The 27271-nt window shown below is 43.5% G+C and overlaps 2 protein-coding genes across 2 annotated transcripts in view; one reads left to right on the top strand and one right to left on the bottom strand.

Moving 5' to 3' along the window:
* LOC138159288 (mitochondrial inner membrane m-AAA protease component AFG3L1-like) overlaps window positions 1–22409 on the top strand; it is a 35362-nt gene extending 12953 nt beyond the window's left edge. Inside the window, exons 6-17 of the mRNA XM_069085502.1 lie at window positions 1712–1780; window positions 2259–2383; window positions 3529–3799; window positions 5718–5855; window positions 6179–6332; window positions 7280–7387; window positions 11297–11422; window positions 13357–13467; window positions 15077–15192; window positions 15851–16051; window positions 16135–16329; window positions 16743–22409. Of these exons, the coding sequence (XP_068941603.1) occupies window positions 1712–1780; window positions 2259–2383; window positions 3529–3799; window positions 5718–5855; window positions 6179–6332; window positions 7280–7387; window positions 11297–11422; window positions 13357–13467; window positions 15077–15192; window positions 15851–16051; window positions 16135–16329; window positions 16743–16961 (1833 nt within the window). The 3' untranslated portion in view covers window positions 16962–22409. The remainder of the gene's footprint in view (window positions 1–1711; window positions 1781–2258; window positions 2384–3528; window positions 3800–5717; window positions 5856–6178; window positions 6333–7279; window positions 7388–11296; window positions 11423–13356; window positions 13468–15076; window positions 15193–15850; window positions 16052–16134; window positions 16330–16742) is intronic.
* Window positions 22410–23455: 1046 nt separating this feature from the next.
* Window positions 23456–27271, bottom strand: part of DBNDD1 (dysbindin domain containing 1) — a 21436-nt gene continuing 17620 nt past the window's right edge. The window contains exon 4 of the mRNA XM_069085508.1: window positions 23456–26410. Coding sequence (XP_068941609.1) covers window positions 26247–26410 — 164 coding nt within the window. The 3' untranslated portion in view covers window positions 23456–26246. The remainder of the gene's footprint in view (window positions 26411–27271) is intronic.

Below are 27271 nucleotides of genomic sequence, written 5' to 3'. Positions count from 1 at the left end.
TGTGATATTCAAACAATTCAGTGAGATTTTTATGGAACAATATATTGTGCTAGAGCTGGGGTGGGGAACCTGCAGCCTGAAGGCTAATGTGGCCCTCTAGGTCCTCAAGTGCAACCCTTGGAATCCACATTTCCCCTAGGGATTTGTTCTGTTTGGATTCAGTCAAAAGGACACAGTTGAGGACCTGGAGGGCCACATGTGGCCTTGAGGCCTCAGATTCCCCACCCCTGTCAGCTAGAGAAAGCATGACAGGCCTCTTGGGCTGTTATATCCAGTAAGGAAGGGGGGTCATAGTGAGGACAAAGCAGAAGCATCACATTTTTATGTCTTGTTAACCTAAGCACTGTCGAAGTAACATCCTGCTTTAGCATGTAAGTTAAAAACAAATACTTTTGCATCTCATTTTAGGGCAGAAAGAGCTATGAAGGTCAGTGAGTCATGGTATTATTTTAGGTTGTAGATAATTTTGAATTAGGAATATTTGCCTTCATCTTGGTTAAACCCCAAGATAAGATCTAAATCAGGTATTTCAGGTTTTGTTGGTTTTACAGTTAGACATTCGAAGGTCTTCCCCCATATTTTTATTTCCGTATATTTCTTCAAAATATTTAAATCAGTGTGGGCCCACAAAGATTGTATTAGAACCCTGGTTTCCCCACAGCCCTGCCTACTTTGGATTTTATCTTTTTTTTCTTTTTCTATTTTTGCTAATTATTGTTATTCAGTTGAGTCCAATGCTTCATGACCCCATTTGGATTTTTATTGGCAAAGATACTGAAGTGGTTTGCAATTTCCAGCTCATTTGACAGATGAGGAACTGAGGCCAACAGGGTTAAATGACTTGCTTGGAGTCATCTTTATTAGCAGTAAGCATCTGAGGCCAGATTTGAACTCAGGAAGTTGAGTCTTCCTGACTCCAGGCCCAGTGATCTCTCTGCTATGTTGCCTAACTGCCCCTGCTTATTGGAGTATAAGATGGTAACTTAGATGATCTTGATTTCTTCCCATTTCTATAATTATTAGTGCATCTTAAATTCCCTTGTATTCTGTCTCTCTGTGTACATGTTGTATTCCCCCTGTAGAAAGGATGTAAAATCCTTAATGTCACAGGCTGATTAGTTTTTGTCTTTGGGTTCTCAAGAAAAGGTTAGGTAAAAATCTGTTGAGTCGCATATTAAAAGAGAAAGCAAACACCTTTCTTCTCCCATTATTCCTGTCATTATTAATGAGGCAGGTGACTAACACATGAATCTGCCTTTCATTATCTTCACCCCTCAGCTGAATTAATGAGTGACTTGCTTTCAGTGATCATGGGTCTGTGGAACATGCTTAACTTTCTAGGATTTAAAGTGGCTTACTTTATGGTCAGTGTGATAGGGGTATATACTTTGTGTATTCTTATTCATTTGGATTTTGAGACCTTTAGTTCTTGCTTTCAGCTGAACAAAATGTTAATTTCTCCTCTAGAATTGGTTCCTATTTTTAAAAATGTAAATAGATTAACACCCCAGGCTAGCAGTGTCCAAATGCGGAAAAGGAACAGCTAGCTCAGGTACTGTGGAGAATTAAATAACCTCTCAGAGAAAGTTGGCGGCTTTGGGGCCTCTGTCATGTGATCCAGACTCCACTGCTGAGTGTCCTGTGTTCATAGTGGCCAAGCTTTCCCTTGCTGGGAGAGGACTTTGTGTACAGCTGGGTATCTCTTTCCTAGGTGGACCGACTTGAAGTTGTGAACAAACAGTTTGTACGCGTGATTCCTCCTCCTGGAGCATCTTCTGAGGTGAGATGTGAGCTCAAAAATGACTTGTCCAGACATTTCAGTGATTGGGTCTTCTTCAGAGGTCCTGCATAATGACTCTAACCATATTTTCATTGCTTTAATTCAGCTGTAAAGACTGCTTTCAGCAAACTGGGAGGAATCAGAAGCAAAAGGGTGGGATTGGTGAAGAACAGGCATTCTGGGGGTGTTTATAACCGTCACATACTGTGATATTAGAACCAAGGTTGCCCACAGCCGTAAGGAGAAGAGGAGAAAGATCTTCTGGCTTATTGAAGTAGTAACCACCTGAGACTAGACCAAGGTTGAGTTCCCCAACGCTGTCAAGCTTAGCGACGACATCAAATGACCGAGGGCAAGGAGCATTGCTGCAGACCAGTGTTAGTGTAGAAGGGTCACCTCTCAAGAGAGCTGGGCTGAGCTGCTGCGTCGTTAGTGCTTTGTGCGGCTCTGTTAGATTGTAGTGTCTTGGTCTCTGCAGAAATCCGTGTGGTTTAACATCGGCAGTGTTGACACGTTTGAGAGAAATTTGGAATCTGCCCAGTGGGAATTGGGAATTGAAGCTGCCAATCAGGCAGCAGTGATTTATACCACGGAGAGTGATGGGTAAGTAGAAGAAGGGGACCCTTGGGACATATGTAGATTGGTGTCATGTTCATCTTGGGCATCTGGCTCTTTTTTAGAAGGCTTAATCTACCAGGCTGCTTCCTTCCACTGTTTAAGCATCAGTTAATGTTTAAAATGCCCATGTGAAGAGGGTGAATTTATTCCTTTTCATTTGGAAAAACCAAAGCAGAAAATTTTCAAACCTTATAAAAGGAGGCCATAGGAGAAATTAACAACAGAGGCCTCCTTTGGGCCCAGCTCATGTCACATCTCTCTGAAACCTTCTTACCTGCTTCATTTATCCCATGGTGATTTCTCTTTCACCTTTTGTGGGATTTGTCAGCACCTTGTGCTATATCCTTGCACTGGGATTTTTTTTTGTTTAACTCTGTTCCTTTATTGTGGCTTGTTTCACCAACTGAATGAACTATGAGCTTCTTAAGGGTGGAGACTGTTTCCCACTTCTGTGTATATCCCACAGTTCCGAATACAATGTAGTACCTATAATAAATACTTAATAAGTATTCATTATATGAGTGGATGGACAAACATGGAACACCATTTCAGAAATTCTTTCTAAATGGTGTTGAGCTTACAGTGCTTATTCAATAACATTGGGGTGGCCTCAATAATGTATTAATTTCTTTAACAAATAGAAATGAGATGGTGTTATCTCAGGTACTTTGTTTTAATACCTTATTTGCCCGTATAAGGAATGCTGTTGTTTTCTTAGACCATTCCCATTCCTCCATAAACAGAAACTTGAGTGTCATTAATGAGTGAGAAGGTAAAATCCTGTGGGATTGACTCTAGAACTGAAATTATAAAATATTAGGGCCTTGGGTGTAGTGGGTGTAATGCATTAAATCTTCTAGCTTCCACGGAGGCCAGAACAGAAAGCTGGAGTGTCTAAAGCCTCTAGGAAGTATTAAGAATGAGAGATAGCAGAATCAGGGGAAAATAGGATTGACACCCTGACTGTAAAGTCTTTTTTGAAACAGGAATTTGCAGTGTAATGTGTAGCATAATGAAATATTTAGCCAAGCTGCTTTTAGCAGTTATTAAATTAAAGGTTTGAAGGTAATGCTTTGTTGCCTTTCTATCAATGACAGTGACGTTTGTGGTGTTTCTTTGTACTTTTGCAGCTCTTTTTTGAAAAGCCTGATTCCCACTCTGCTTCTGATTGGGATTTTCCTCTATGCTGTGAGGCGAGGCCCAATGGGAGCAGGACGGGGAGGACGAGGAGGAGGCCTCTTCAGTGTTGGTGAAACAACTGCCAAAATCCTGAAGAACAACATTGATGTGCGGTTTGCCGACGTGGCGGGCTGTGAAGAAGCCAAGCTGGAAATCATGGAGTTTGTGAACTTCCTCAAGAACCCCAAACAATATCAGGACCTCGGAGCTAAGATCCCCAAGGTGCTGCTTCAGGAGCATTTTGGTGTGGCGGCTCCCAGATCAGGGAGCAGGGTTCTTCTCAAAAGTGGGGACGGAGCGGTCTTTGACAGCTTGTTCTTGGCACAAAAAAGTCAGGGTGTGGGGGGTGGTCTGTCTGGTTTGATGTCTCGTTACCTCTTCTGTGCTATAAAATGTCAGGGGTCTGACAAAGGTCTTTGTGGCCCAGTGTGGGAAGTCCCATCAGTCTGCTCTGCAAATCAGGACTGCTTGTGATTTTGCTTATTCTAATACATTTTAAATCATTGTCCATATATTAGGGACTATAGTTTTGCCATAGCCATAGAAATAACAACAGTTCATATGTATAGATGGTTAGCATACATTAATCCACACTGTAGCTTCCTGTGGAAAACCAGACCTCACAGTTCTTTTTTTTTTAAATCAATACCTCTCTCTGATTTTGAATGTAACCTAGAGCCAAGCAGGCAGAGAGTATGGGAAGTTCCCCGAACTCTGAAGTAAGGAGGCCTTTTAAAGCAAAGTACTTCCTTCCACACCTTTCAGGGAAGATGGGATCCTGAGAAAGAGAGCAGGCCTGCTTTGGAAGAGGTGAGATAGATGGGTGTTTTGTATTAGCATGAAAGTCAGTGTTCTTCCTCCACATGGAATCATCTTGGGGAGAGAGCCAGGTGGAGTTCAGGGGAGGGAAGTCAAGGCATGCCTCCAGATCCTCTAGCTTCAGGCCTATTCAAATTTAAATACATCGATAAATTCCAGAGATTAATTATTAATTTGTCTCCACTATCACTGCATCTAGGAACACATAAGTTGATTCTATATTAGAATATTATTATATTTGCTTGATTTCTCTTTTGGACATATGGGCTTATGCTAAATAAACCTTTTAAAGTATAGAAGTTATAGGGAACAGTATGGATACAATTTGCCATTGTCTTCTATCTTCCCTCATTCCCCCGGGGTACTCTCATTCTGTCCTCTGGTGAATGATAGTGGCTCAACCCAAAGTTATGTACTTGCTACTTCTGTGTTGTGAGTCCACAGATGGTACGACGTATACCAAAGACATGTTAGATCAGTATACGTGGATATAGGTATATGGTGTGTGTGTGTGTGTGTGTGTGCGTGCACGTGTAGATCTGAAATCATGACTTGTATTATATGAGTGATTAGCCATCTCTTAGGAATCACAATAGCTTGTCATTGTTTGATTTGTGAGGCTTTCCCCACTTTCACCCCCATGTTCCACCTCCCTGTGACCCTAAACCACCACAACTAATAGGTAGATGACACTCATTGTTTAAATTAGGTGGGTTTTTGTTTTTCTTTTTGTTGGGGGTGGATTTTAGTAATACTACTTAAGAGAACCGGAGATAATCACAGGTTTTGTAAACCAGGGTTGGAAATCACTGGTGCAAACAATAACATAGGCATAATAGAACCCATTTTTACTTTTGTTCATTTTCAGTAATAATTATAGTAGTAATAACAGTTGCTAGCATTTTTTTTTTTGATAGCATTTATACAGTATTTTGAGGATTGCAAAGCCCTTTATATTTACTTCATTTCTCCTCACATCAGCCCTAGGTGATAGGTACTATTATCCCTATTTTACATATGAGGAAACAGACTGAGAGAGATTAGGTGACTTGCTCAGGGTCACATAGCTACTAAGTGTCTAAGTGCACATTTGAACTCAGATCTTCCTGACTCCAACACTCTATCTACAACCCCATCTCACCCCCTTTAGCTGAAGCTTCGTAGTGGTAGAGTACATGCTGAAATATCTCATAGGGACTCATATCCCTGATTTTGAGCTTTGGGTTATCTGAATGCACTTTGTAACACTGGAGGTGATTCCTGCTGGCCAGTCTTCCTCAGTGAGATGCCTCTAGAACTCACTACCACCCTGCTGTTTCAGGGGGCTATGCTCACCGGTCCTCCTGGTACTGGGAAAACACTCCTTGCCAAAGCGACTGCAGGGGAGGCCAATGTTCCCTTTATCACTGTGAATGGCTCTGAGTTCCTGGAGATGTTCGTGGGAGTTGGGCCTGCAAGGGTAAGTGGCTTAGACAGTGCCAGGGGCTGTACAAGGTTGGGATGCCCCTTCTGGTCACAAACTCCTTTCTGCCCGTCGGCTCTCCGTCTGAGGGCTGCCCGTCCATAAGGACGAATGGAAAGCCGCCTCTGGGCCTGGAGAAATCATTAACCTTGCCACCATTTCTCTTTGTCAGCACCTCAGAATTTGTAGCTTCATGCTCATGTCTGGGGTCTGGGATTTTAGAAAGTGTCAGGGGTCAAAAGACCCTGGAGTCCTTGCAGGTTTAAAAGATACGAAGAATCCTCTTCATTCCAATGACAGAATCTATGATCTTGTTTTAGGTTAGGGACATGTTTGCAATGGCTCGAAAAAATGCTCCCTGTATCCTGTTCATTGATGAGATTGATGCAATTGGAAGAAAACGAGGTCGTAGCAATTTTGGAGGGCAAAGTGAACAGGAAAACACCTTGAATCAGATGCTTGTTGAAATGGATGGTGAGTTACTATGAAATTCTCTGTAATTTTGGTCTTTGCTGTCTGGATTTGATGTCGTTAGTTCATGTTCAAGTCTCAGGGTGCGTATAGTCCTCCTCTAGCACCTCACTTCACTTTGAGACTCTCCTCGAAAAGTCATCCCTAGTGACTCGTCTTCTAAGGACAAATGCTTTAAGTCAAATGTAGAAAAAAATGCTTTCTTTCATTGTCACTATGGATATGGCACTTTCTTAGCATTTGATGGAATTAAGGGAATTGGGGTGGGGTGGGAGGGGAGCCTCCCAAGAATGCTTTACCTTCTGAAGGAAAAGGCAGCTGGGTGGCTTAATAGATAGAGCACACTGGAGTTCACATCCTGAATAGTCATATGACTGGTCGGGTCACTCACTCTTGCCGAGTCTTATTTGGTTCATCTGTAAAGTGAAGGGTTGGATTCCATGGCCCTTAGAGCCTCAGGCTGGGGAGTCTGGATAAATTGGTGCAAACCAGCCCTGGGAACTCACTATGACCAGGACCCTGGGCACAGCTGCTAAGTTGGCAGAGCTTGGCCTTTTGAGTTTTTGTTTGCTCAGCAGTAGAATTGAGTCTTAGCCCTGCAACAGTGCTAGGAGAACAAGGAGGAAGGAAACCTTTCAGATGGATGAGATACATTGAGATCTAGGGTTGACCCACAGTGTACGTGTAACAAGTCAGAATTGTTCCTCAGCAGGTATGGGTTAGGGTTAAGGCTCCTGAAAGGACCCTGGGAAGGCTGAGGAGAGCGCCCTACTGTGGACAAACTCTTCTTTGTACACTGTGATGCCCTGATGCCTGAGATGGGCTCTTCTTTCTAACGATGCAGAGTTTAGGGTCCAGTGCTTTCCAGGGTCACATGATCTTTTATGCATCTATGGACCAACCACTCCAGGCCAGACCCCCAGCAATTGACATTTCTCTTTTGTCTTTAGGATTTAACTCCAGCACCAATGTTGTGGTACTTGCAGGGACCAACCGTCCAGACATCCTTGACCCAGCACTAATGAGACCAGGGCGCTTTGACCGTCAGATTTACATTGGTAATGATAATGCCATGCCTCTCTGAAAAATGTGACTTTAGTCTGCACCTTTCTTTCCTCGGTTTGACTGGAATCATTAGTTTAATCTCCTTTTAGGAGATCCTGATGCTGTCAGTTTAGGAATTTTAAAGTAGACAAATAAGCATGGTGATCTGGGGGCCTCTGTCCCCTGCCAGGCCTCCTTTAGGTCAGTATTGTCTTCTGTTTGTTCTCCACCTGAACATCCTTGGTGACATTTTAATTCCATGCCAACTCTCTCCTGTACTTCTTATTTTTTCCCCTTCTTTCATAATTAAGTGGAGTGTGCTTTGATAACATAAATAGGTAAATCTATTGATTTAAAAAAAAAACTTATTTAATACATCTCTAAAGCAAATATAAATGACTTTTTTTATCCACTAATTTGAATTAGAAGAAACAGAATTATTGTTAGTTAGACCTACTTAAAAATTGTATATTATGATGAAGTTGTTGTTCATTATAACCAGTGGCATGCTAGTAAATGTTTTGACATTGCTAGGAAAATAAGTCTAAGTGTATATTCATACCTAAGTTTATCATTAAACTTTCCTCATATAAAGTATAGGTAGCACACCGTTCACAGATCATAATGAAACGTGCAGTACTCTTTAGTGTAAATGCCTTAAAGCCAACAGATTCTTGACAAAAATTTTAGTGTCCATGACCAGCCTGTGGTTGAAGTTCAACCCTGATTCATCAAGTGGAGTTGATGTGTTGAATTATATTTTCTAGGCTCTTTCTAAGAAAAGCATTAAATATGTTATTTTGTTAAATGAAATTTCTTTAAACTCTTCTTGCTTAATCAGATTTTCAACTTGAAGCAAGCTACACGGCCCAATAGAGAGAGCCCTTGGTCTAGAGTCTGCAAGACCTGAGTTCAAATTCAACTTCAAATACTTGCTAGTTTTGTGTCCTGGGGCAAATCATTTAACCTCTGATTTGCTTCTGTTTCCTATAGCACCTCCCTCGGAGGGCTGTTGTAGGATAATATGAGCAAAGTGCTTATCACAGTGAAATGCTTGTTTCCCTCCTTCCTTCCTTCAATTTGAGAGTCAGCTTTCCAGTACCAATCTTTAAATTTTACAGACCTCTTATGGTGGGTTTGAGTAATTTTGCCCTTTCTGAATATTGGTTAATTTTTTCTGCATTGCAGTTGATAAGTGATAAAAATTCTTCAAAAATATCAGTCATTACAGCAAGATTTTATAGGAAATTAATGTTAGCTGATCCCTTTGCCAGGTCAGAATGAGAAAAATGAAACCATGATGCAGAATGTGACCAACTTGCAAAACAGTAGCAGCCTGTGTGTGATACATGCCAGCCTTCTCAGTCCCTGGACTCAGTTTTAATCCTTACAACTTCAGATTCTTTAGCCACATACCTAGCTCAGTTTGATTTTTATTAGATTGGTGTGAAAAAGAATAAATTTTATTCAAGTTTTTTAATAATCATCTTGTTTTATTTCAGTCATTGAATTGTCAAGATGTAATTGAAACTGATCACTTAAACATCACCAAAGTGCTGATTTTAGGAAAGTTTTCTAACAATTTTGTGGCTGCTCCAGGCTTTCTTCCCATTACTTTATTAGAACCATCAGAACAATATGCAATTAAAGTTTGCTTTCAGATAATTCATTATTAAAGCCACGATCATTTAAAGTAATCAACAACATGTTGAAAATATACTCTTGCTGTAGTTGACACCAGCTTTTTAAAGGAACAAATAACATTACAGGTACAGAGCAGATTAAACTGTGCACTAGTTCTGTTTAACAGCTGGTTCCAAAATTCCTAAAAATTTAATAATCAGCTGCTGGTACAAGCTGCCACCAGCACACTGATGATTATAACAAATCAAAAAACCACCAGAGATGAAAAGAGTTATTGGTACCTAGTTCTGTGAGAGTCACTGTGAAGTCTCATTTCCCCTCCCCCACCTGGTGAGCCACCCTCTACCCACAGGGAGATCTTTAAAGAAAAGATTCATTAAAGCCATTGAACATATCAGAAAAACCTGGTGTTCCCCGGATTGTCCCCCACCTGTGACTCAGGTGCTGCCAAGGAGCAGAAGGAGGTCTTTGGACCAAGCTGGTTCTTTATAGTTTTGCCCTCTTTGGCTTTTCCTGTTTTGTGCCCGTTCTTTCCCCTTCCATTTTTGTGGTCATTGTGTAGGTTATTTACATGGCCCTGCTGACTTAACTTCTCCTTGGGCTCACTTAAGTCTGTGCAACAGACAAATATAAATCCCTGCATGTGTATCCATCTTTCAGAACAATGTTACCCCATTACATTCTTGTGCCGTAGTTTTATCTGTTTTCCAGTTCTTTGTTCCCCAAAAAAGTTCTGCTCTCAAGATTCTTATGTGTGTGGAGCCTTTCTTTTTGACATTAGCTTTCTAGAAGCAGTGGAATCTTTGGGTCAAAGAGTATGAATCAGCTTAAATCTAGCATAAGAAGAGCAGCCCACAGGACATGAGCGTTCCTGGCTCTCCACCCCCTTCACCACAGACTGGGCCCATCTTTTTTCATTGTTGCTCATTTGCTGGCTGTGAGGTGGAACTGTAAAGTTGTTTTGATTTTCTCTTTATTATTAGTGATTTGGGGCATTCTTTCATGTTGCTGATAGTAGTTTGCAATCCTTTTGCATCTGATAATTTTTTTTTTATCTTACTAATTTCATTGCCTTTGAAGGTAAACACAGGAATGGTTATTCTACATTTAATTCTTTTTTAAAACTGAACTCTATTTTCTGCTCCAAATCCTTTCCCACCTACCTCCCTGCATTGAAAAAGCATGAACAACAAAATCCATTATACACGTGTATAGACAAGCAAAACAATTTCCCACCTTAGCGATGTCCAAAAGAAAAATTCTGCATTTAAGTATAATTCTTACCAGGAAGGGAAGGTCTGGTTGGTGAAATGGAAGCAGCAGAAATCTTGAGGAAAGGAGATTCTTTGAGCTCTTAAAATTTAGCATAGCTAAACAAAGGCGTGCCAGGCAGAGTTAGACTTTTATTCTGAATTTTCAGAAAGGAGATATTTTTAAGTTACAAGAAATAATAGGTATAACCTCATGACCAGACTCTCAGAGGGAAACTGACACTATTTGAAAGTTTTAGAAAAAAAAAGAAGTAGAACTTAACAGGTAGGGGTTATAATGGAGTAGACTAGAGATATCAGCAAACAAAAAGTAATTTTTCTAGGCAGGCTTTCTGTAGATGAAATGGACTTAATGTGATACTTAATTTGTTCCTGCTTGGGTGAGGGGTTAACCTCCAAGGACCCCTCCAATTCTTGGGATTCCTGGTACACACTGCTGCTCCCTTGTTGTGGCTCCAAGAATTGAAAGTTGATTTCATGGGCGGCTTGGTGGCACAGTGAATAGAGCACCAGCCCTGGAATCAGGAGGACCTGAGTTCAGATCCGGCGTCAACACTTAACACTTAATAGCCATATGACCTCGGGCAACTCACTTAACCCCAATTGCCTTGCCTTCCCCCCTCCAAAAAGAAAGTTGATTTCATATTTATATAGTTAGCATCTGCCTTGCTTCTGCACCCTAAGGACAATAGAGGCCTTTCCAGCTGAACTGCAGCTGAAACTCCCAGTGTGTGTTGTCTCCTCCTTTTAGAATCTGAACTCTTGGAGAGCAAGAACTGCTTTTCTGTTTTTGTCCAGAGTGCTTTGCACCTAGTAATCATTTAATTCTTTTCCTTCATTTGTTCATATTTCCGATGCACTGTATCACCAGGCTTCCATTGTAGTGTTTATAAAGCAGTCTCCTCATTGCACTGGATGTGAAGCTTTCTGAAGCAAGGAGAAACAACCCAGCTCTGACCTTTGTGACATGTATTCCACTTTTAATCCCGCCTCTTCCTTGTTCTGCAGGGCCCCCCGACATAAAAGGCAGATGCTCCATCTTTAAAGTCCACCTTCGTCCACTGAGATTGGATGAAAATATTGGCAGGGACGCCCTGGCTAGGAAACTGGCAGCTCTGACTCCAGGCTTCACTGGTAAGTATCGTATATGTGGTAGTAAAATAGGAGAAAACTTTTTTATGGCGTGCTTTTTTATTTAGGGGATAGGGAAGAAACTGGTCCAAATTGTGTCAACATTGTCAGTAACCATATAGCTTGGTCTTTGGAATTTTGAGTCACTTAAGAAATTTGAAAAGCTCCAGAGACGATCTTACCTAGTAGTTTTTAAAGTGAATTCATAAGGATTTGGAATTGTTTTTAATTGTCTTGAAATGTAGGTCTTTACTATAGAAAACCAAGCTCACATCATGTCTTAGGGTTGGAATTCTAAGGAGAAAAGATTTTATCTTCATTTTGCAGGTTTTGACATTGGCTACAAATTCTCCTCTGGGTTTTATCTCCTTTTTAAAATAAGTACCCAGCAATGTGTGTGTCTGTATGTGAGCGTACACATTCACTAGGCATGAAAATAACCCCTTTTAGAGAATCTAAGCCCCAAGAATCTGTGTCTTTCTGCCCTTGTCACTCCTCCTGTTCAAAGGTCCATAATGGCTTCCATGGTCTTCTTCTCTCACGCCCCCACCAACATAGAGAATCATCTTTTTCCTCTCCTGTGATCCAATCCCCACTGTAATACACCTGCCCTAGAAGTTGGAAGGAGTGATTTGTGTGCTGTCACCATCTACTCTTTCTTCAGAACTTCACCCTTTCTTTCTCTCAGGGAGGGGCCCGGAACCCATTAGAAGACGTAGCCATCATCTGGGGGAGGGAGGAGATAGCTGCTATTTGCGGACCTGATCTTTGTTGTTAGGTAAATTCACATGTAGAGATTTATATTTGTCTGCTGCACAGGGAGGAGTGCAGAGCTCTTGCAAAGAGACTTGGCATCAGTTACCCACAAGGGCTGCTCTGATGAAAGATCTGATCCAGTTTGTGCCAAGAATATACTTTCTCGCCTCCCTTCTCCTCCCTCTCCCAGACTTCAGATGCCCACTTATATACCAAAATTAAGACATAGCAATAAGTCACCAAGATTTTTTGTTTTCTTTGATTGGTGTTAGAAACTGAGCAGCAACTGTGGGTGATTTGTCGTTGCTCCCTATTACAGCTTTAAAGCTGCCATTCCCACTGCTCTGGTCAGGGGTTTTCATAGTGATTCTTTACCATCTTCTGAGGAGTCCAGAGCTGTTAGTCTCTGGAGCAGGAGATCTAGCTGACCAGACTGTCTGCCTGGTTTTGATCCTTGTTTGAATTAGTGTTGAAAAAAGTGCCACTGGGGTGGCTAGGTGGCACAGTGAATAGAGCACTGGCCCTGGAGTCAGGAGGACCTGAGTTCAAATCCAACCTCAGACACTTAATACTCACTAGCCGTGTGACCTTGGGCAAGTCACTTAACCCCAACTGCCCTACCTTCCCCCTCCAAAAAAAAAAAAGAAAGAAAAAAGTGCCACTGGCATGTTGTGGCTGTCTCCTGGGCCACATAGGATAGATATAAAATGGATCTGTGCTTATGAGTGTAAATCTCTCAGAAAGCAAAATTTGTCACTTTCCAAGCTACAGAAAATAACACATGTTCAGGAGCCATTACAGTCATCAGGAAATTGGAAACTTCTCATCATTCTTCCCCGATACGAGTCCGTTTCCATTTCAAAAAGTCCTGAGTGTTAGTTCAAAATTCTCAATGCCATGAAATTTTGCCTTGTTGGAGCCTAGAAAATGAGACTCTTTCACCCCACTACTCACTTGCTTTTAGCTCTTGAGTGTCCCAAGGAAAGGTCTTTAAAACTTAGCTAAAAATAATTATGTTTGAAGCTGTTCCCGTTTCCTTTCCAGTCCTTTGCTGCAGAGTTAGGCCTGGTGTTTGGGGGAGGGGGGGTGGCAGTGCATGCACTCTGCTGGACACTCTGTACTGTAACCAGACTGGCCAGTCCCTGGGCTTCCTGTCTGAGGGTCTGCTTTCCCTGCCTCAGGTGCTGATATTTCTAATGTCTGTAATGAAGCTGCCCTGATTGCTGCTCGTCATCTGAATGCTTTTGTTCAAGAAAAGCACTTTGAACAGGCCATTGAGAGAGTCATTGGAGGTGAGCCCCGGCCTGGAGCAAGAGGGTGACATCTGCTCCCTTTTCAGAGACAGTGAGAACATGGGGCCCTTCACTAAGTTGTGCTCCCAAGCAGGGTGTTAGGAATATTCTTTGTAGGCTTTGCTTCGACTTCCAAATAGGGTTTAGGAAGGTGGGGCAGAAACCGTGGAGGGAGAGGGCAGAACTGAGGATGAGGATGGTTTCCTAGGAGGAGCTTAACCGGAAGCCACAGGGAGTTCCTCCACAGGACTTCTGGCTTCCAGGACTTGGTCACCAAAAGAGTAACAATTAGCTGGGACACAGCTGCCTCTTTTTCTTCCTCTGGCCAGGACAGAGATGGGAAATAAACGTGTTCTCCTTGAGTGAGTCTTATGGGCTGGATCTCTGCTGTCTGTTCAGGGAGTGCTCAGTCACAGCTTCTCTGGGATACAGGAAGCAGTGGGCTCTGGGGAGTCTCATCCAAGGCCATGCATAATCAAGGCTTGGAGCAGATGGATTTGTCTGCAGAACTGTAATCAAAAATAGGTAAAGCAAGAGAAATTTCCCCTGGGAAGCAGAAGCAAAGGGACAGACAAACTGTGCTCTGCCTCTTTTTCTTTTTTGACAGAAAGGGGGGGTGGGGGGAGTAGAATTAAAGGGTTGAAGCAGACATGAGAACTAAAGGTTGTTCATTTTCTAACTTGTTAATTGTGTATCTCAGCAGTTCTAATGAGTTAATTTATCACTAGCTATGTAAGTTTCTGGTGGATGTAATTATCAGTTATAAAATATAGTAGACTACCTTTTTCACCTTTACTTTCCCTGTGGCCTACCTACCCTTCCTTTTAGTTGTTTACAAGCTGGGTTTCCTACCTCCTAATTCCAGCGTTACTTTTGTGGCATTACTATGTTCTCAGTAATAGATTGCAGTGTTACTCTGTGGCCTCTTTACAGCAAGTCCCAGCTAGCCCAGAACCATAGCTTTTTAAAGTAGGGCACCATGTATAAATGGATGGTGACAACCTCTAGTTTGAAAGGATTAGAAAGTGGCAAATTAGGGAAATGTGGGATGGGAAATCTTAGGTGGGACAAAGAGATGTGGTGATCTCACTTTTTTTCAAAATTAGGTAGACAAGATTTCTTTATAAAAGGAGAAAGTGTTTCTTTCCACTTTTATTTTTTAAGCCAAAACCTTTGCTTTGCCCCTCTTATTGTTTAAGATAGAATTAAGAAGGAAATGAGGATTTGTCTGACTTGGGTCTTAAAGAACGTCAAAGAGAATAAACAGAGTAGAAAGATTAAGTTTGTCAAGGATATTAGGAGGATTTTCTTTGCCAGTTCCTGACGTGCTCCATTTGGAATAAGAGAGGGGTGGGGTGGCGAGGTGGCGCAGTGAATAGAGCACTGGCCCTGGAGTCAGGAGGACCTGAGTTCAAATCTGCCCTCAGAAACTTAACACTTACTAGCTGTGTGACCTTGGGCAAGTCACTTAACCCCAATTGTCCTGCATTCCCCCCTCCAAAAAGCAAAAAAAGAGAAAGAGAGGTAATGTGGTATCCCAAATCAGCAGATGAGTCTACATACAGCGTGGGCTTTAATCTGTTTCTTTCCCTGCCCCACACTTCCCCAGGCCTTGAGAAGAAGACTCAAGTTCTCCAGCCCAATGAGAAGACAACTGTAGCCTACCATGAAGCTGGCCATGCTGTTGTGGGTTGGTTCTTGGAGCATGCTGATCCCTTACTGAAGGTCAGTGTGCCCTTGACCCAGCCCAGGGCAATCTGATTACTGGAATGATCATCACTAGCATAGCTCTTGAGAATCTTCATAACAGCCCTGTGAGGTGGATGGTTGTGTTTATTATCCCCATTTTACAGATGTGAATTCTGAGGCCCTGAGAGGTTAAATGATTGACCAGGATCACCTAAGTAGTTAATCCCTGGGATGGGATTGGACAGTCCTGTGCCTTAAGTAATAGTAAGGAAGCCATTTTATCCCTGCTGTCTTTTTCTCCATAGAATTTACTGAATCATGTAGCAGGAGAATTGGAGTATTGATTCCAAAAGGTTACCTAACATTCCAGAGAAGCCCCAAAACATCTAAAATTATTGATCCCAAACCCCATGTCTTTACTCAGCTGCTTTGCATACGACATCATTGTGAAAGGCATGGTCCTTAACTCATAAGGAAGCTTCAGCTCCAGTGGCAGGTCCATAGATTAGTGATATTTCTGACCCACTACGTGCAGAACACTCTTAATTCACGTGGGGAAGATTCATTCTCTCACTTTTGTTTTTCTAAGTGGTTTGACATCTCTTTTGTCATTTGATCATGTCAGTCAGACAGCTGATTGTATGTGGCCATTGGTCATGTAACCAGACTGCCTTGGATGTGGGGTGCCTTACAGGTGTCCATCATCCCCCGAGGAAAGGGTCTCGGCTACGCACAGTACCTGCCCAAGGAGCAGTACCTCTACACCCGGGAGCAGCTTTTTGATCGGATGTGCATGATGCTAGGGGGGCGAGTGGCTGAGCAGCTGTTCTTTGGCCGCATCACGACAGGAGCTCAGGATGACCTAAGGAAAGTGACCCAGAGCGCCTATGCACAGGTAACCTCCCTTGGGCCGAGGAGAACCTGTCAGTGCATCTCACACAGCAGCCTTACCCTCCCTCTTCTGCCGCTTCCGTCTAGATCGTCCAGTTTGGGATGAGTGAGAAGCTAGGCCAAGTATCATTTGACTTACCGAGGCAAGGGGAAGCCCTGGTGGAGAAGCCGTACAGTGAAGCGACCGCCCAGCTCATCGATGAGGAAGTGCGTCACCTGATTAACTCTGCCTATTCCAGAACTTTGGAATTGCTGACTCAGTGTCGGGACCAGGTGGAAAAGGTAAATAAGAGCCTAAAGACTTAGCGGAGAAGAGATTACTCAAGTGCTAGACCCAGAGTGGTGGTGTTGTCACTCCCACTACACTCTTAGGATGCCAGGTGATTATGTTCACACCAAAATGTCTGATGTAGCCTTGGGACACGTCTTCTTGGCATCAGGAAGCCCTGAAGTTGAATCCAGCTTCAGACACTTAACTAGATGGTGCTTCCGGGCAGGTCACTGGAGAGGGCTGGTCATCGGGGCTCTGGGAGTTACCATTGGCAGCATGACCCCTCCAGCATGGGAGTCTAGAACAGTGACCATACCTGTGCCTCCTTAGAGATTGTCTTCTCCATCTTTTGAGGAGAAAGGTGAGAGCCCTGGTGGTTCTGTTGTGCATTTAACTTTACTAGTTTTGTTTCTGATTTTTGTAGGTAGGAAAGCGTCTCTTAGAGAAGGAAGTACTTGAAAAGGCAGACATGATTGAACTGCTGGGCCCCCGGCCTTTTGGAGAGAAATCTACTTATGAAGAGTTTGTGGAAGGCATGGGGAGCTTGGAGGAGGACACTTCCCTTCCAGAGGGCCTGAAGGACTGGAACCGAGAGCGCACAGAAGAAAGCTCTGGAAAACAAGTCCAGGAAAGTACTGTGTAAACCAACTGAGACCTCCGAGCATTTGTCTCTTGTGCTTTGGGGAATGTCCCCACTCTCCTCACTTTACTTCTGGGGCTGTGGCCTCCAGCACCTCTGCCTGTCAGCGGGAAAGTCTTGGAAAGCAGCTGCCAGAATCACAGGAAAGAAAATTAAAGTACATTTTAAATACCAATGGGTGTTTGAGAGAAGGGCTCTTTGGAACAAACCAGGATTTCTCATTCCTGAAACTTGCAGGAAGCAATTGCAGGAATTGATGTCCAGCCAGGGAGGTAGCTGAAGAAAGTAACCAGCATTTGAGTGGTGTGCAGGTCTTAGCTCTCATCCTTAAGTGAGAACAATAGGTCTGAAGAGTTGGGGCTAGAGTCACAGGGTAGGCAGGGGCCTTTTATTTAATAAGCCACAGCTCCCATTGGAAGATAGGCTTTCCATCTCATAAAGGAACAAGAGACAGGAAAGGCTTCACAATAGACTTAGAGAACTAGGAGGGAGAAAAGGACATTGCTTCTCTCCCCACCATAAATAAATGAAATCAGTGGTTAAGTTACAAAGCAGGTAAATGTTTGGGAAAGAGGATTTTTTATATGACTTGGCAGTTAACCTTCCTGACTTGTCCTTCATGAAGACTTTGAAATATGGGTTAAAGTTTCAATATCCAAGAGGGGGAGGAAATTATTGACCAACCCCAAAGACCCAAGTAGGAAAAAGTGTTCAAATTAAGAAGAAGACAGTTTTAAGCTGTCTGACAGAGGAAATGGTGAGATTTTGCAAAAGCCTCCTTTTTCTTTTTACTAGAATAAAGCTGAATCCAAAAACATAAACAAAAAATAAAAAAGTAAAAAGGGGCAGCCAGGTGGCACAGTGGATAGAGCACCGGCCCTGGAGTCAGGAAGACCTGAGTTCAAATCTGGCCCCAGACACTTAACTAGCTGTGTGACCTTGGGCAAGTCACTTAACCCTAATTGCCCTCCAAAAACAAAAAAAATTAGAATAAAGCTGAATCCAGCCAGACCAGAGATGGTAGATTGTGAGGAGCAATGGTGTGTTGAGGGCAGTGGGCTGTGGACTCAGCCATTTGCTCTTGGATTTCAGAGCTTCCTGTCACTATGGCTCGCTGTGGTGGCTGTTGCCCTGAAGATGAGGGACACAGTTCATCTTTTTAAAGAACCATTTTGGCTTCCTCCAAGAAGTCAGCAGAGGTTTCAGTACTCCAGGCCTTCCCTCCAAGGTGCCATTTGGAGTTCCAGCACCTACCATGGCAGTCTCACATTAAACTCTGGGTATTGTATTGTACTGGCATTGAAGGCTTGCCTTCTGAGGCCTGAAGGCCCAACCAACCAGACCCTGCCCAGACCACCTTTCCCACAGGGTCTTATGCTCTGCTGCTCATACTCACCATGTCATGGAAGCCAGGAAGTTGAACCCAAGGGAGCCTCCTCCTGCCAAGACTGTTTGTTTGACGTGCCAGATTTCTTATCCTCACCCCCTCTTACTCCTGCTACTGTCTTCATTTCTTTTGAAAGAGGTTGGTGACATCAAGCACTGCAGTTAATTAATTTTTTTTATTCTAAGTTGGTCCTTGATCTCGTTCTTTTCTTATATCTTGAACTGTGAAAGAAGCTCATGTTTTTTCTTTATTCCTTCTCTATGAAAGTCAGTGTTTGGTTTGGGAAATCGTTACAGAGTATAGATGTTTGAAGTATTTTATCCTATTCAGAATCTGGAGGCTAGGAAAATCATTCTTTTGACTGAGTCCCCTTAGCTTTTCTTTCCAAACCAGTTGCCAGTGGGATTAAAAGTGTAAAAAGAAAAGTCTTTGAGGAATTTTTCTAGCCCCTAGTGCCTACACCTATATTTGATTCTTATGCAAAATTGTAGAAATTTGAGACGTTCTTGAGAGACCTGTCCAATCCAGCCCTTTGCTTTCTGTTTGGTGGATGCCCAAGTCATCCAGAAGAAATGGTGATTTCTTTCTCCCTAAAAATCATTAAGGAAAGAGGCCATTGACTTCCTTGGTATCCCATTCCTGTTTTCTGTTCCCCTCAACAATCAAGAACTTCTGAATGAGCTTGTTTCAGGACCCTAGCTAGCTTACATGAGAAAGTTGGTGGGGTCTACATATGGCATGTTATGCCATGCGTCATGTGCCAGTAGGCTTAAGTGCTGGTGTTTTCTCAGCTTTGTCTGGTTACAATTTGACTTGAAAAACTTATGTTTGAGAAAAGCTGGAAAATTTTGTTTTAAAGTCTTCCCAAAACATTTCTTTGAAAGATATATAAAGAAACAGCCTGGAACAATGGAAAGAGCACTGGATTTGGCTTTCAAAGATCTGGGTTCTAATCCAGGCTCTGTCCCTTACTGCATGTGTAACTCTCCTTGGATCTGTAAAATGGAGGGATCTCTGATGGCCTTCCAGCTCTGAGCTTGTGACGCTGCTCACGTCAGGTACCATGTGAGCTTCCAGCCCTTATACCTCCATTTGCTAGATGTCCAGGCAAAAAAAGCCTCTCAATTTCCAGCTGAGAATAGACATTTTCAACCTTACCTGTTTGTGAAATATATGTTATCGGGTCTTTTTCTCTTCACCAAAGCTTGACTGAATTTGCAGAATGGTAGATTCAATCCATTTGAAATTGGAGCTGACTTTCAGGAGCTTATCTTTTCTTGTGTTGGGCACTTATTGGGAGTACTACATGCTCTGTCCAGGGGTGGGGAACATGTGGACCTCAAGGCCACATGGCCCTCCAGGCCCTTACTTTCAGCACTTTGACTGAAGTTTCAGTCACATGGCCTCGAGGCCACAGGTTCCCCACCCCTGCCTACCTTTACTCTTTCTACTTTAAATGGCTGTCCTGTATAAGAAAGTTTGAGCAACAGATTTCACTGTCAGGATGTGATCTGGCTCCCCAGTCTGTCCTTTCCTCGGCCAGAAAGACTGCCAGCCCCAGGCACTGTTCTGTCTAATGAGCTCCTCTTCTTCTCCCTCCTCTTCCCTTCTCTTTTATCTAAGTGCTCAGTGATTGCCTCACAGCTCATCTTGAAGGGCCATGGGTACTTTACAACATAAGGTCTGTCAAGACCTGCCTTTTAGGGAAGGCTAATTTACTTAGATATTTGAAAGGGGAAACAAACAAAAAAAAAAAGCCATAGTGCCATGTCACCCACGATGTCTGGAAGCAGGGTCGTTCTTGCCTTCATCCTCCTGGGTACCAGCTAGCAAGCACACATCATTTGTAGGGAGTGAGACCCTGAGATTAGATAACTAGAAAATGGGTCTACTTCAAATGCGTAAAATAAGAAGCTTCATAATAATAAGGGGGCAGTCTAGTTGTTTGCCATAGTCTGACACCATGGTTTTGGTTTTGGTTTTCAATAAGGACGCTAGGTCTTCTTTAAGACAAATACAAGCCCACTTCTCAGAAATAGCATCGACCCAAGTCTCATTACCCGTTGTCTATTAGACAGTTTGGCATTTCAATGGGAGTGATTTTTGGCTTGTGCTGTTTAACTGAAATGCCTGAGCTAGACTGGGAATGACTTTCAGCAGGTGGGGTAGAATATGCTAACTCTAAAAAGGCCGTCTTGCCAATTTACACATAGCACACTGGACAGAGAAAGCTGCACGCCACCTGTCATGACTTTTGATAGATAAGTGACTCGTTGGAAATAGGACTGATGAGGACTCCTTATAGCTGCCTACCTCATTTGAAGGGGGATATAGGGAAGTTCATGAACTAGCAAAGGCCATAAGGAAGACCGAGTTCTCACAGCTGCTTAGATGAATAATACTTCCTGCATCACTGTTGGACCTGCCATTGCAGCATTTCTCCACTCAGAAAATTGCTATTTTAAAGCCAGTCAGCTCGCCTCATGGGGTTTGACTACAGGAAAATGTCAGATTCTAAGGGAGGATTTTCTTAGGTCCGTGCCTGACATCATGCCTTTTGGGATATCTCTCAGCTAAAGAGACAAAGTGTGATATCTGATCGTTTCAATTTTTTTTACTAAGGCATTTACTGAGTGTTTACTCTGTCCCAGGTGCTGTACTAAGCTCTGGAGATATGCAGAAAAATATAGGAGTTGGATCAAAAAACAATGGCTGTTTGACTTGGCTGGGATTTTAATGTTATAATTTGGGGAAGCAATTTAAGACCAGTCTTATTGTAAAGCCTAAAGAACTCTTATGTTGAGGTTCATGGTCCCGACCTTGACCTTGAACCCATAAAATCTTCCTCCATGTCAGCTGTTCTGAGACTCACAGTTCTGTGTTCTGTTGGCTCTTCCCAAGTAAGGGAATATTAATCATTGATGCTTCTGTCCTTTCCCATTCATTTGGGGGGAACTCCCCTGTGGCTAGGGACAAGAGTGACTTTGGCATTCCTTTCTAAGCTTCTGTAATTATTACACAGCTTGGCTAAGAGAACAGCAGAATCATGCCAGACAAAATTTATGTAATTTTTTTTTTTATACACCAGTTAGGAGCTCCAGTTGCTAGGAATGACCCCTAAACCTTTTCTCCCTGGGGTAGCTCTAAGACTTATATGAGCTTGACTTCCTCTTTCCTGTCCATTGTGGTGGGAAGCAGACCACCTCATTCTCACTCCTGATCTTTGCATTGTCTTGGACATGTCTAAACTATCAGCATATCCTGTGTCACTTGTGGGGTCCCATTTCTTGGATTCACTTCTCTCATTTTTGATACAGACTATGGTTGTTCTTTCCAGTGTGTGCCACGTTGTAGTGACCTTGGACAAAATCACTCACCTCAGTCTCTCCATCTTTAAAAGGCAGGGGACTGGACTAGAAGGCCTCCCATAACAACCCCCCTTCCCCCAGCTCCAGGACTGTGCACCTGTGAGCTCACTCCTACATTGAACTCTGCTTCCCAGCCTCTTACCACCAAATGCCAAGGTCCCAGTTCTTCCCCATTATCTAGGTCACCTCCCTTCTCAAGGTCCTTACGTGGCTCATCAGACTCAGATTACACGCGCTCAAGGTCATGGTCCTTTATTTGGACCCAACACAAAATAATGACAGACATTTCCTGCGGCCTGTCAGGTCATTCCCAGCCTTTTCTTAATTTCTTATCTTACCCTTCACCTTTTTGTTTTATATCTTCCACCCCACCAAGAAAAAAAAAAACTTTTAAAATTACATCTGGAGCATTCTTTTTCTTAAACAATTAGCTAACTCAAAAATTCTTATATTTTAGTTTGGAGAACCCCTCATTTATTTTTGTGTGTATTGTTAGAAGTGGAGGGAAGGAGGGAGTGGGTTAGAATTACTTATTCTAATCCCTTTTCCCTCTGAAATGATAACTTTATGTTATATTACATAACACTTCAGCTATCGGCAATGGCCTTTTAAATAGCAATCTACCAAATAAAATAAGAAACCATGAAGCAAACGAGTTAATGAAAACACAATAAACACGGAATACTCAAATGGAAATGAATGTGTCTGTTTTGTTTCTTCCGAATTGTGAGCTGCTTCAGGGCAAAGGCTGTGTGTGCCTCTAACCCACAGCATGCACTAAAATTAGATAAAGGAAAAACCTGTTGGAAAAAAAGTCTTCACAACACAAGGAGGAAAGTAATTTCTCCTCTCTAGTTTGGTCTGTGAGCTGCTAATGTGGCTTAGGCTGAAAACCATTGCCTGGTCTGTAGTCAACCAGAAGACTAACAGAATAGAAATCTTTTAACAGAGTCTTTCATTCCTCCCTCTACCAGAACTCTTGTATATGGGTGCGCTTATTTGGGGATTTTAGACCAGAGGTTCATATCCTTTTTGTGTGTCATGGTCCCCTGCTCGGAATGTTCTATGAAAAACAAGCATCCTCCATTCTGCCCATTTAGTGAGTAGCAGGAAGAAACAGAGGAGGTCTGTGTGGGTCGGGAACCGAGGTGTAGCCAACTCGGGCCCCACGCCTAATTTTTACTTGAATTACATGAGGAGCCTAAGCATAAGTAGGTTTTTGGTCTATTAAGCAGATCTTTGCTCAGCTCTCTCCTTTCAGACCTGGCCTACATATGCTGTTCTGGTCTTTGGCTAAAGTCAGCCATTCTCCGGCCCTGAAACTCCTCTCACTCACAGCCATCCTATAGAAAGAGAACTGTCCTATACAAGGGGGCTTCTCCTGCCTCGTCCATTTGTCTTAAGTCGCTTAGCTGGATTGCACAGAAATAAGATTTTTCAAATTCTCTCTCAAAATCCCCACCACTAGCATCGTTCTGGGCTTGAAAATTGAGGCCAGTGTTCCCTGGAACATGACCCAGATAAGCCTGTTTGAGCTTCAGTGGCATTTGGCAGTTTGGGAAATGATGTGAAAGCCTGTGGGTATCCTAAAGGCGTAGTCTCTCCTCCAGGGAAGCAGCGCCCCCTCAGCCTCCACTGTGGCAGCTTGAGCTGACCTGGGCACTGCTACACATGCAATCCTGCTCTAGATAACCCCTTCTGATGTCCACTAGGAAGTTAGAAACCAAGAAGACACCTTAAAATTAAGGGGATGAGGTTTTAATACCTTTTTTGTTTTTAAATGACACTAGAAAACTGCTACATGAACCATACACGAGAGGGACAGGTCACAGATGAATGGACGGTGTGTCCTGTGCTGATCTAGCTGCCTTCTTGTGATAAAGTTTAGAAGCAAAACAAGATGAGAAATTTGTTTTTATTGTGTTGGGCAAGTACCATATTGCTCAGTATCTTGACCCACTGGCATGATTACTTAGCTATACTGATATCCCAGTGGTAGGGCAGGTGGAAGAAGAAAATGCACAAAGGTCAACCCAGGAATTGGTCCTTTTTATATAATTTTAGGGAAGTAGATCTCTCCACTTTCTAACAGGGCTGCTTTTTGGGGAAGTTAATTACAGTGAATACAGCAGGCCTGATGGCGTATTTGTTGAATGCAATGGGTAGTTTTCATCTTAACAGATTCTTGGTTTGTAAGTGTCTGGAGAAGGGAAGGGCAAAACACAAGCGTAGGTATTCCAGCCAGCTGAATGAAGCCAGAAGCCTCCAGTGGCATGTACATGTCAGTTTGAGTGAGAGGTGCCACTGTATCTGCCAGCTGGCGACTTGCCAGCACTACTGAGCATTTGGGAAGTGGCTTGGTTAACAGCCCCTGAAATCAGGGAATCGGTCCCTAAGCCTTCTTCTGTCACTGGCATATCCAAGGGGCTCCAGGGCAGGAACCATGGCTGCTTCTTCCTTGTTACCCCCACAGCACTTAGCACAGTGCCCTGCAAAATTCAGAGATTTGACTCGACTTTATTTGATTCCATCTCCATTGGAAGACCTTAATTTGTATCCATATCGGGATATGGAGAAAAGAAAACGGTCTAAGGTCCCCACAATCTATGGTTCAAAGGAAAAGTGAGTTTGGATCCTATTCTGAAACCATTCTTTGATGGCATCAGTTCATTTGTGGTGTCAGTCTGTGACCCTGGTTCTGTGCCATTCAGTACAGCGGGATTTAAACATGGAACCAACTGCCAGCAAGCGACTGGACTGGGTGCCTCTCTTGTTAGAAGAGATGTCGGCTCTTCAGGACTCCTAGGTCTCCCTCACTTTCCTACATCTCAGCTGGCAAGAAGTTGTCATCTGTGAAGTCCCTCCTTTGGGCAGAAGCCACAGCGAGAAAAAAATGGTCCCTGCTTCCTTTCAGCATAAGGTGACACCAAACCAGACAGTACCATATGGATACACAGAGGACTGTGGGGATGTAATAGGCAGCCACAGGCTCAAAGCTACTTTAGGGTGTGATGTGTTTACATGAGATTAACTGGAGATGATGTATAGGACAGGAAATCCATGTTATTGGAACATGAGAAGTAACCCCTTAAGGTTGTAGGGCAGGAAAGGGGGAGTGTCTCATGAGCCTCTTTTCCTCCCCCCACCTTAATTGTTTAAGGGAGATGCCGTGGTTCCTTAGGCAGTTTTGGCATTATTTGGTGTTCTGAGCAAGGTAGGGAATAGGCCAGAGTCCCCTCAATCATCGGGTGACTGAGGGAAAGCCCAGCCCAGAGGTCATAAAGGGTCTAGGTTACAAAGCTGATAATAGTACTAGGCTCTCTCACCCAAGGAAGGCCCTTTGGGGAAGGATTGATGGTAGGAGAGAACAGGAGAGTAGTCACCAACTCCACCTTCCTTGACTACAAGTGTGGCAAGAATCAAATCAGTTTGGATATCTTCAGAAGCAAATCCTCGGCCCCTAGGCAGTCTCCAGAATGTGAACACAAAAGCAATTTTCCTTTTCCTGCTAATAGAAACATTCCAGCTTCTGAATTCGGTGCCACTTTTGTGAAAAAAGGAAACCTCAAGGCCATCCACTGAGCCTAGAGATAAATAAACCAGTAAATTCAATGTTACCAGTTTGAACTGTCTTCTGCTCTTCAGCTTTTCCCAGAACCGTTTTAGAGCTGGACAGCACCAGTTCTGAAAAGGGGAACTTTCCAGAAGAGTTGATAAGCAGAGAGAAGCTGGGTCCCTTAAACCAGTGCACAGATGTCGGAGAAGTGGCCGCCATTACTGTCATTCCCACACCTGCTCCTGATAACATTGGGGACTGTTCCCGATTTTGCTGTGGTTTCGCTGGGGTGCCAAGCAGTCCCCCTAGGAGATGCGAAGCTTCTGACCAGGTGAGAGGTGCAGTAGAATTCCACAGAAAATACATGTTGGCCTTGATCCAATGCACAGAGAAGATGTGAGTAAGGCCACTGGAAAGAGACTGTGCTTATACTAAAGGGTGGCAGGAAGAGCCCAGTGGCTGGGCTTTGCTTTTGTCTCATAGCACTTAACTGTGTCTTAGAAGAATCTGTTGGTTTAGACTTTCGCTACCTCTCCTTTGACCAGCCTTTCCAGAATGTTGGGTTCAAAGCAGGATCAGCCTACACCTTTTCCAGCTCTGAAGGCCCGATAATGCAACGTCGTATGCCTCAAGACAGGGAGCTTAAAGGGCCAGAATTCCTGCCAGATCCTTCCAACCCCTTTCCCCTCTGGCTGCCAACCATCACCCTAGGGCGTTGGCAGCCTGGAGGGATGGCTCGGCTCATACCAAGCTTACTCCACACCTCTTGGAAATGGGACAGAAGGAAGCGAAGCAGTCAGGGCAGAGATGAAGAGGGGTTCGGTAATTAACTTCAGCCCACAGGTCTTGCCAGAAGAGTCTTTCAGGCCAAGGTTATTTTCAGCCTCACAAATCATCCAGAATTTGTGATTAGTGCAACTGTGGACATTCTTGTCTTGGCCCCTCAATGCAGTTCCTAGGGCAGGTTAGAAAAGAGCTTAGTCTTCCTTCGGCCTCTCAATAGTGAGAAAAGTGTCCACGATCCCAGCCTGCAGTTCAGAGTCACTGAGATGCTTTTTTTCTCTGTTTTGTTCAGCTTTGGTCCGGGTCCATGATGGGGAGCGCAGATACCCAGCTCGAGGGAGTGGGTGTGTGTGCAAACCTAGGGTAGAGAGAAGACAGGACAGAGCAGGGGGTGAGTGAGCTGGCCGACTGGGAGAGCCAACAGCTGTGTGCTGAGCTCAGGAGCTAGCGTGCTTCCTGCCAAGTCAAGTCAGACACAGCTCAGGTTTGTGTGTGTGTGTGTGTGTGTGTGTGTGTGTGTGTGAGAGAGAGAGAGAGAGAGAGAGAGATGCTTGGGCCAGCTTGTAGGTTTTCCCAGCACAAACTCTAATGAAATCTATTTCTAACCTTAGGTCCCAACTGACTGATGCTGCAGGTTCAGGAAAAATCAAATGCCCTGGGCACTGACCTCATGACCCTAGATCACAGCCAGAGAATTGGTTTTTCTCATTAGGAATTCCCCCTGGCCTCTGAGCCTTGCCCCCCACCCCTCCACACACACATAAACCTCACTCTCTTTCTGCTTGAGGGGGTGGGGTTGTGGAACCTAGCTATTTATGCCTTTGGGAGTCATATATCAAACAAGGGATGGCAAGTTTACGTAGCCAGTGGGCTATTGTGAGGCTTAAGGCCCACTCCTTTGTCAGAGAATGGTACCATGAGTTTCTCAGCACCAGACTTGGGAGAGACTGGGAACTTGGCTTGTCTACTTTATTTTGAATGCTACAATCTGGGGCTGGGACCCCCCTGCAGCATTTTCATTTGTTTGAAGCCCCTCCGATACTAAGGAGAGCTGTTAATCATTCATTCCAGTCACACAGTCCCTTCTCATTGAAGCTCCGTGGGATGGATTTACATATTTATTCAATTGGATCCACCCAGTGAGTGCAGACTCTGCTAGGCTATGAGCAGGAGTGTGTGTGTGTGTGTGTGTGTGTGTGTGTGTGTGTGTGTGTGTGTG

Source organism: Petaurus breviceps, unplaced genomic scaffold (assembly GCF_028583685.1).
Source record: "Petaurus breviceps papuanus isolate PSGF00001 unplaced genomic scaffold, PetGlider_PUasm1.0 176, whole genome shotgun sequence".
Taxonomy (NCBI): Eukaryota; Metazoa; Chordata; class Mammalia; order Diprotodontia; family Petauridae; genus Petaurus; species Petaurus breviceps.
Note: the sequence above shows the minus strand (reverse complement) of the source record. Positions and strands in the feature narration are given on the sequence as shown.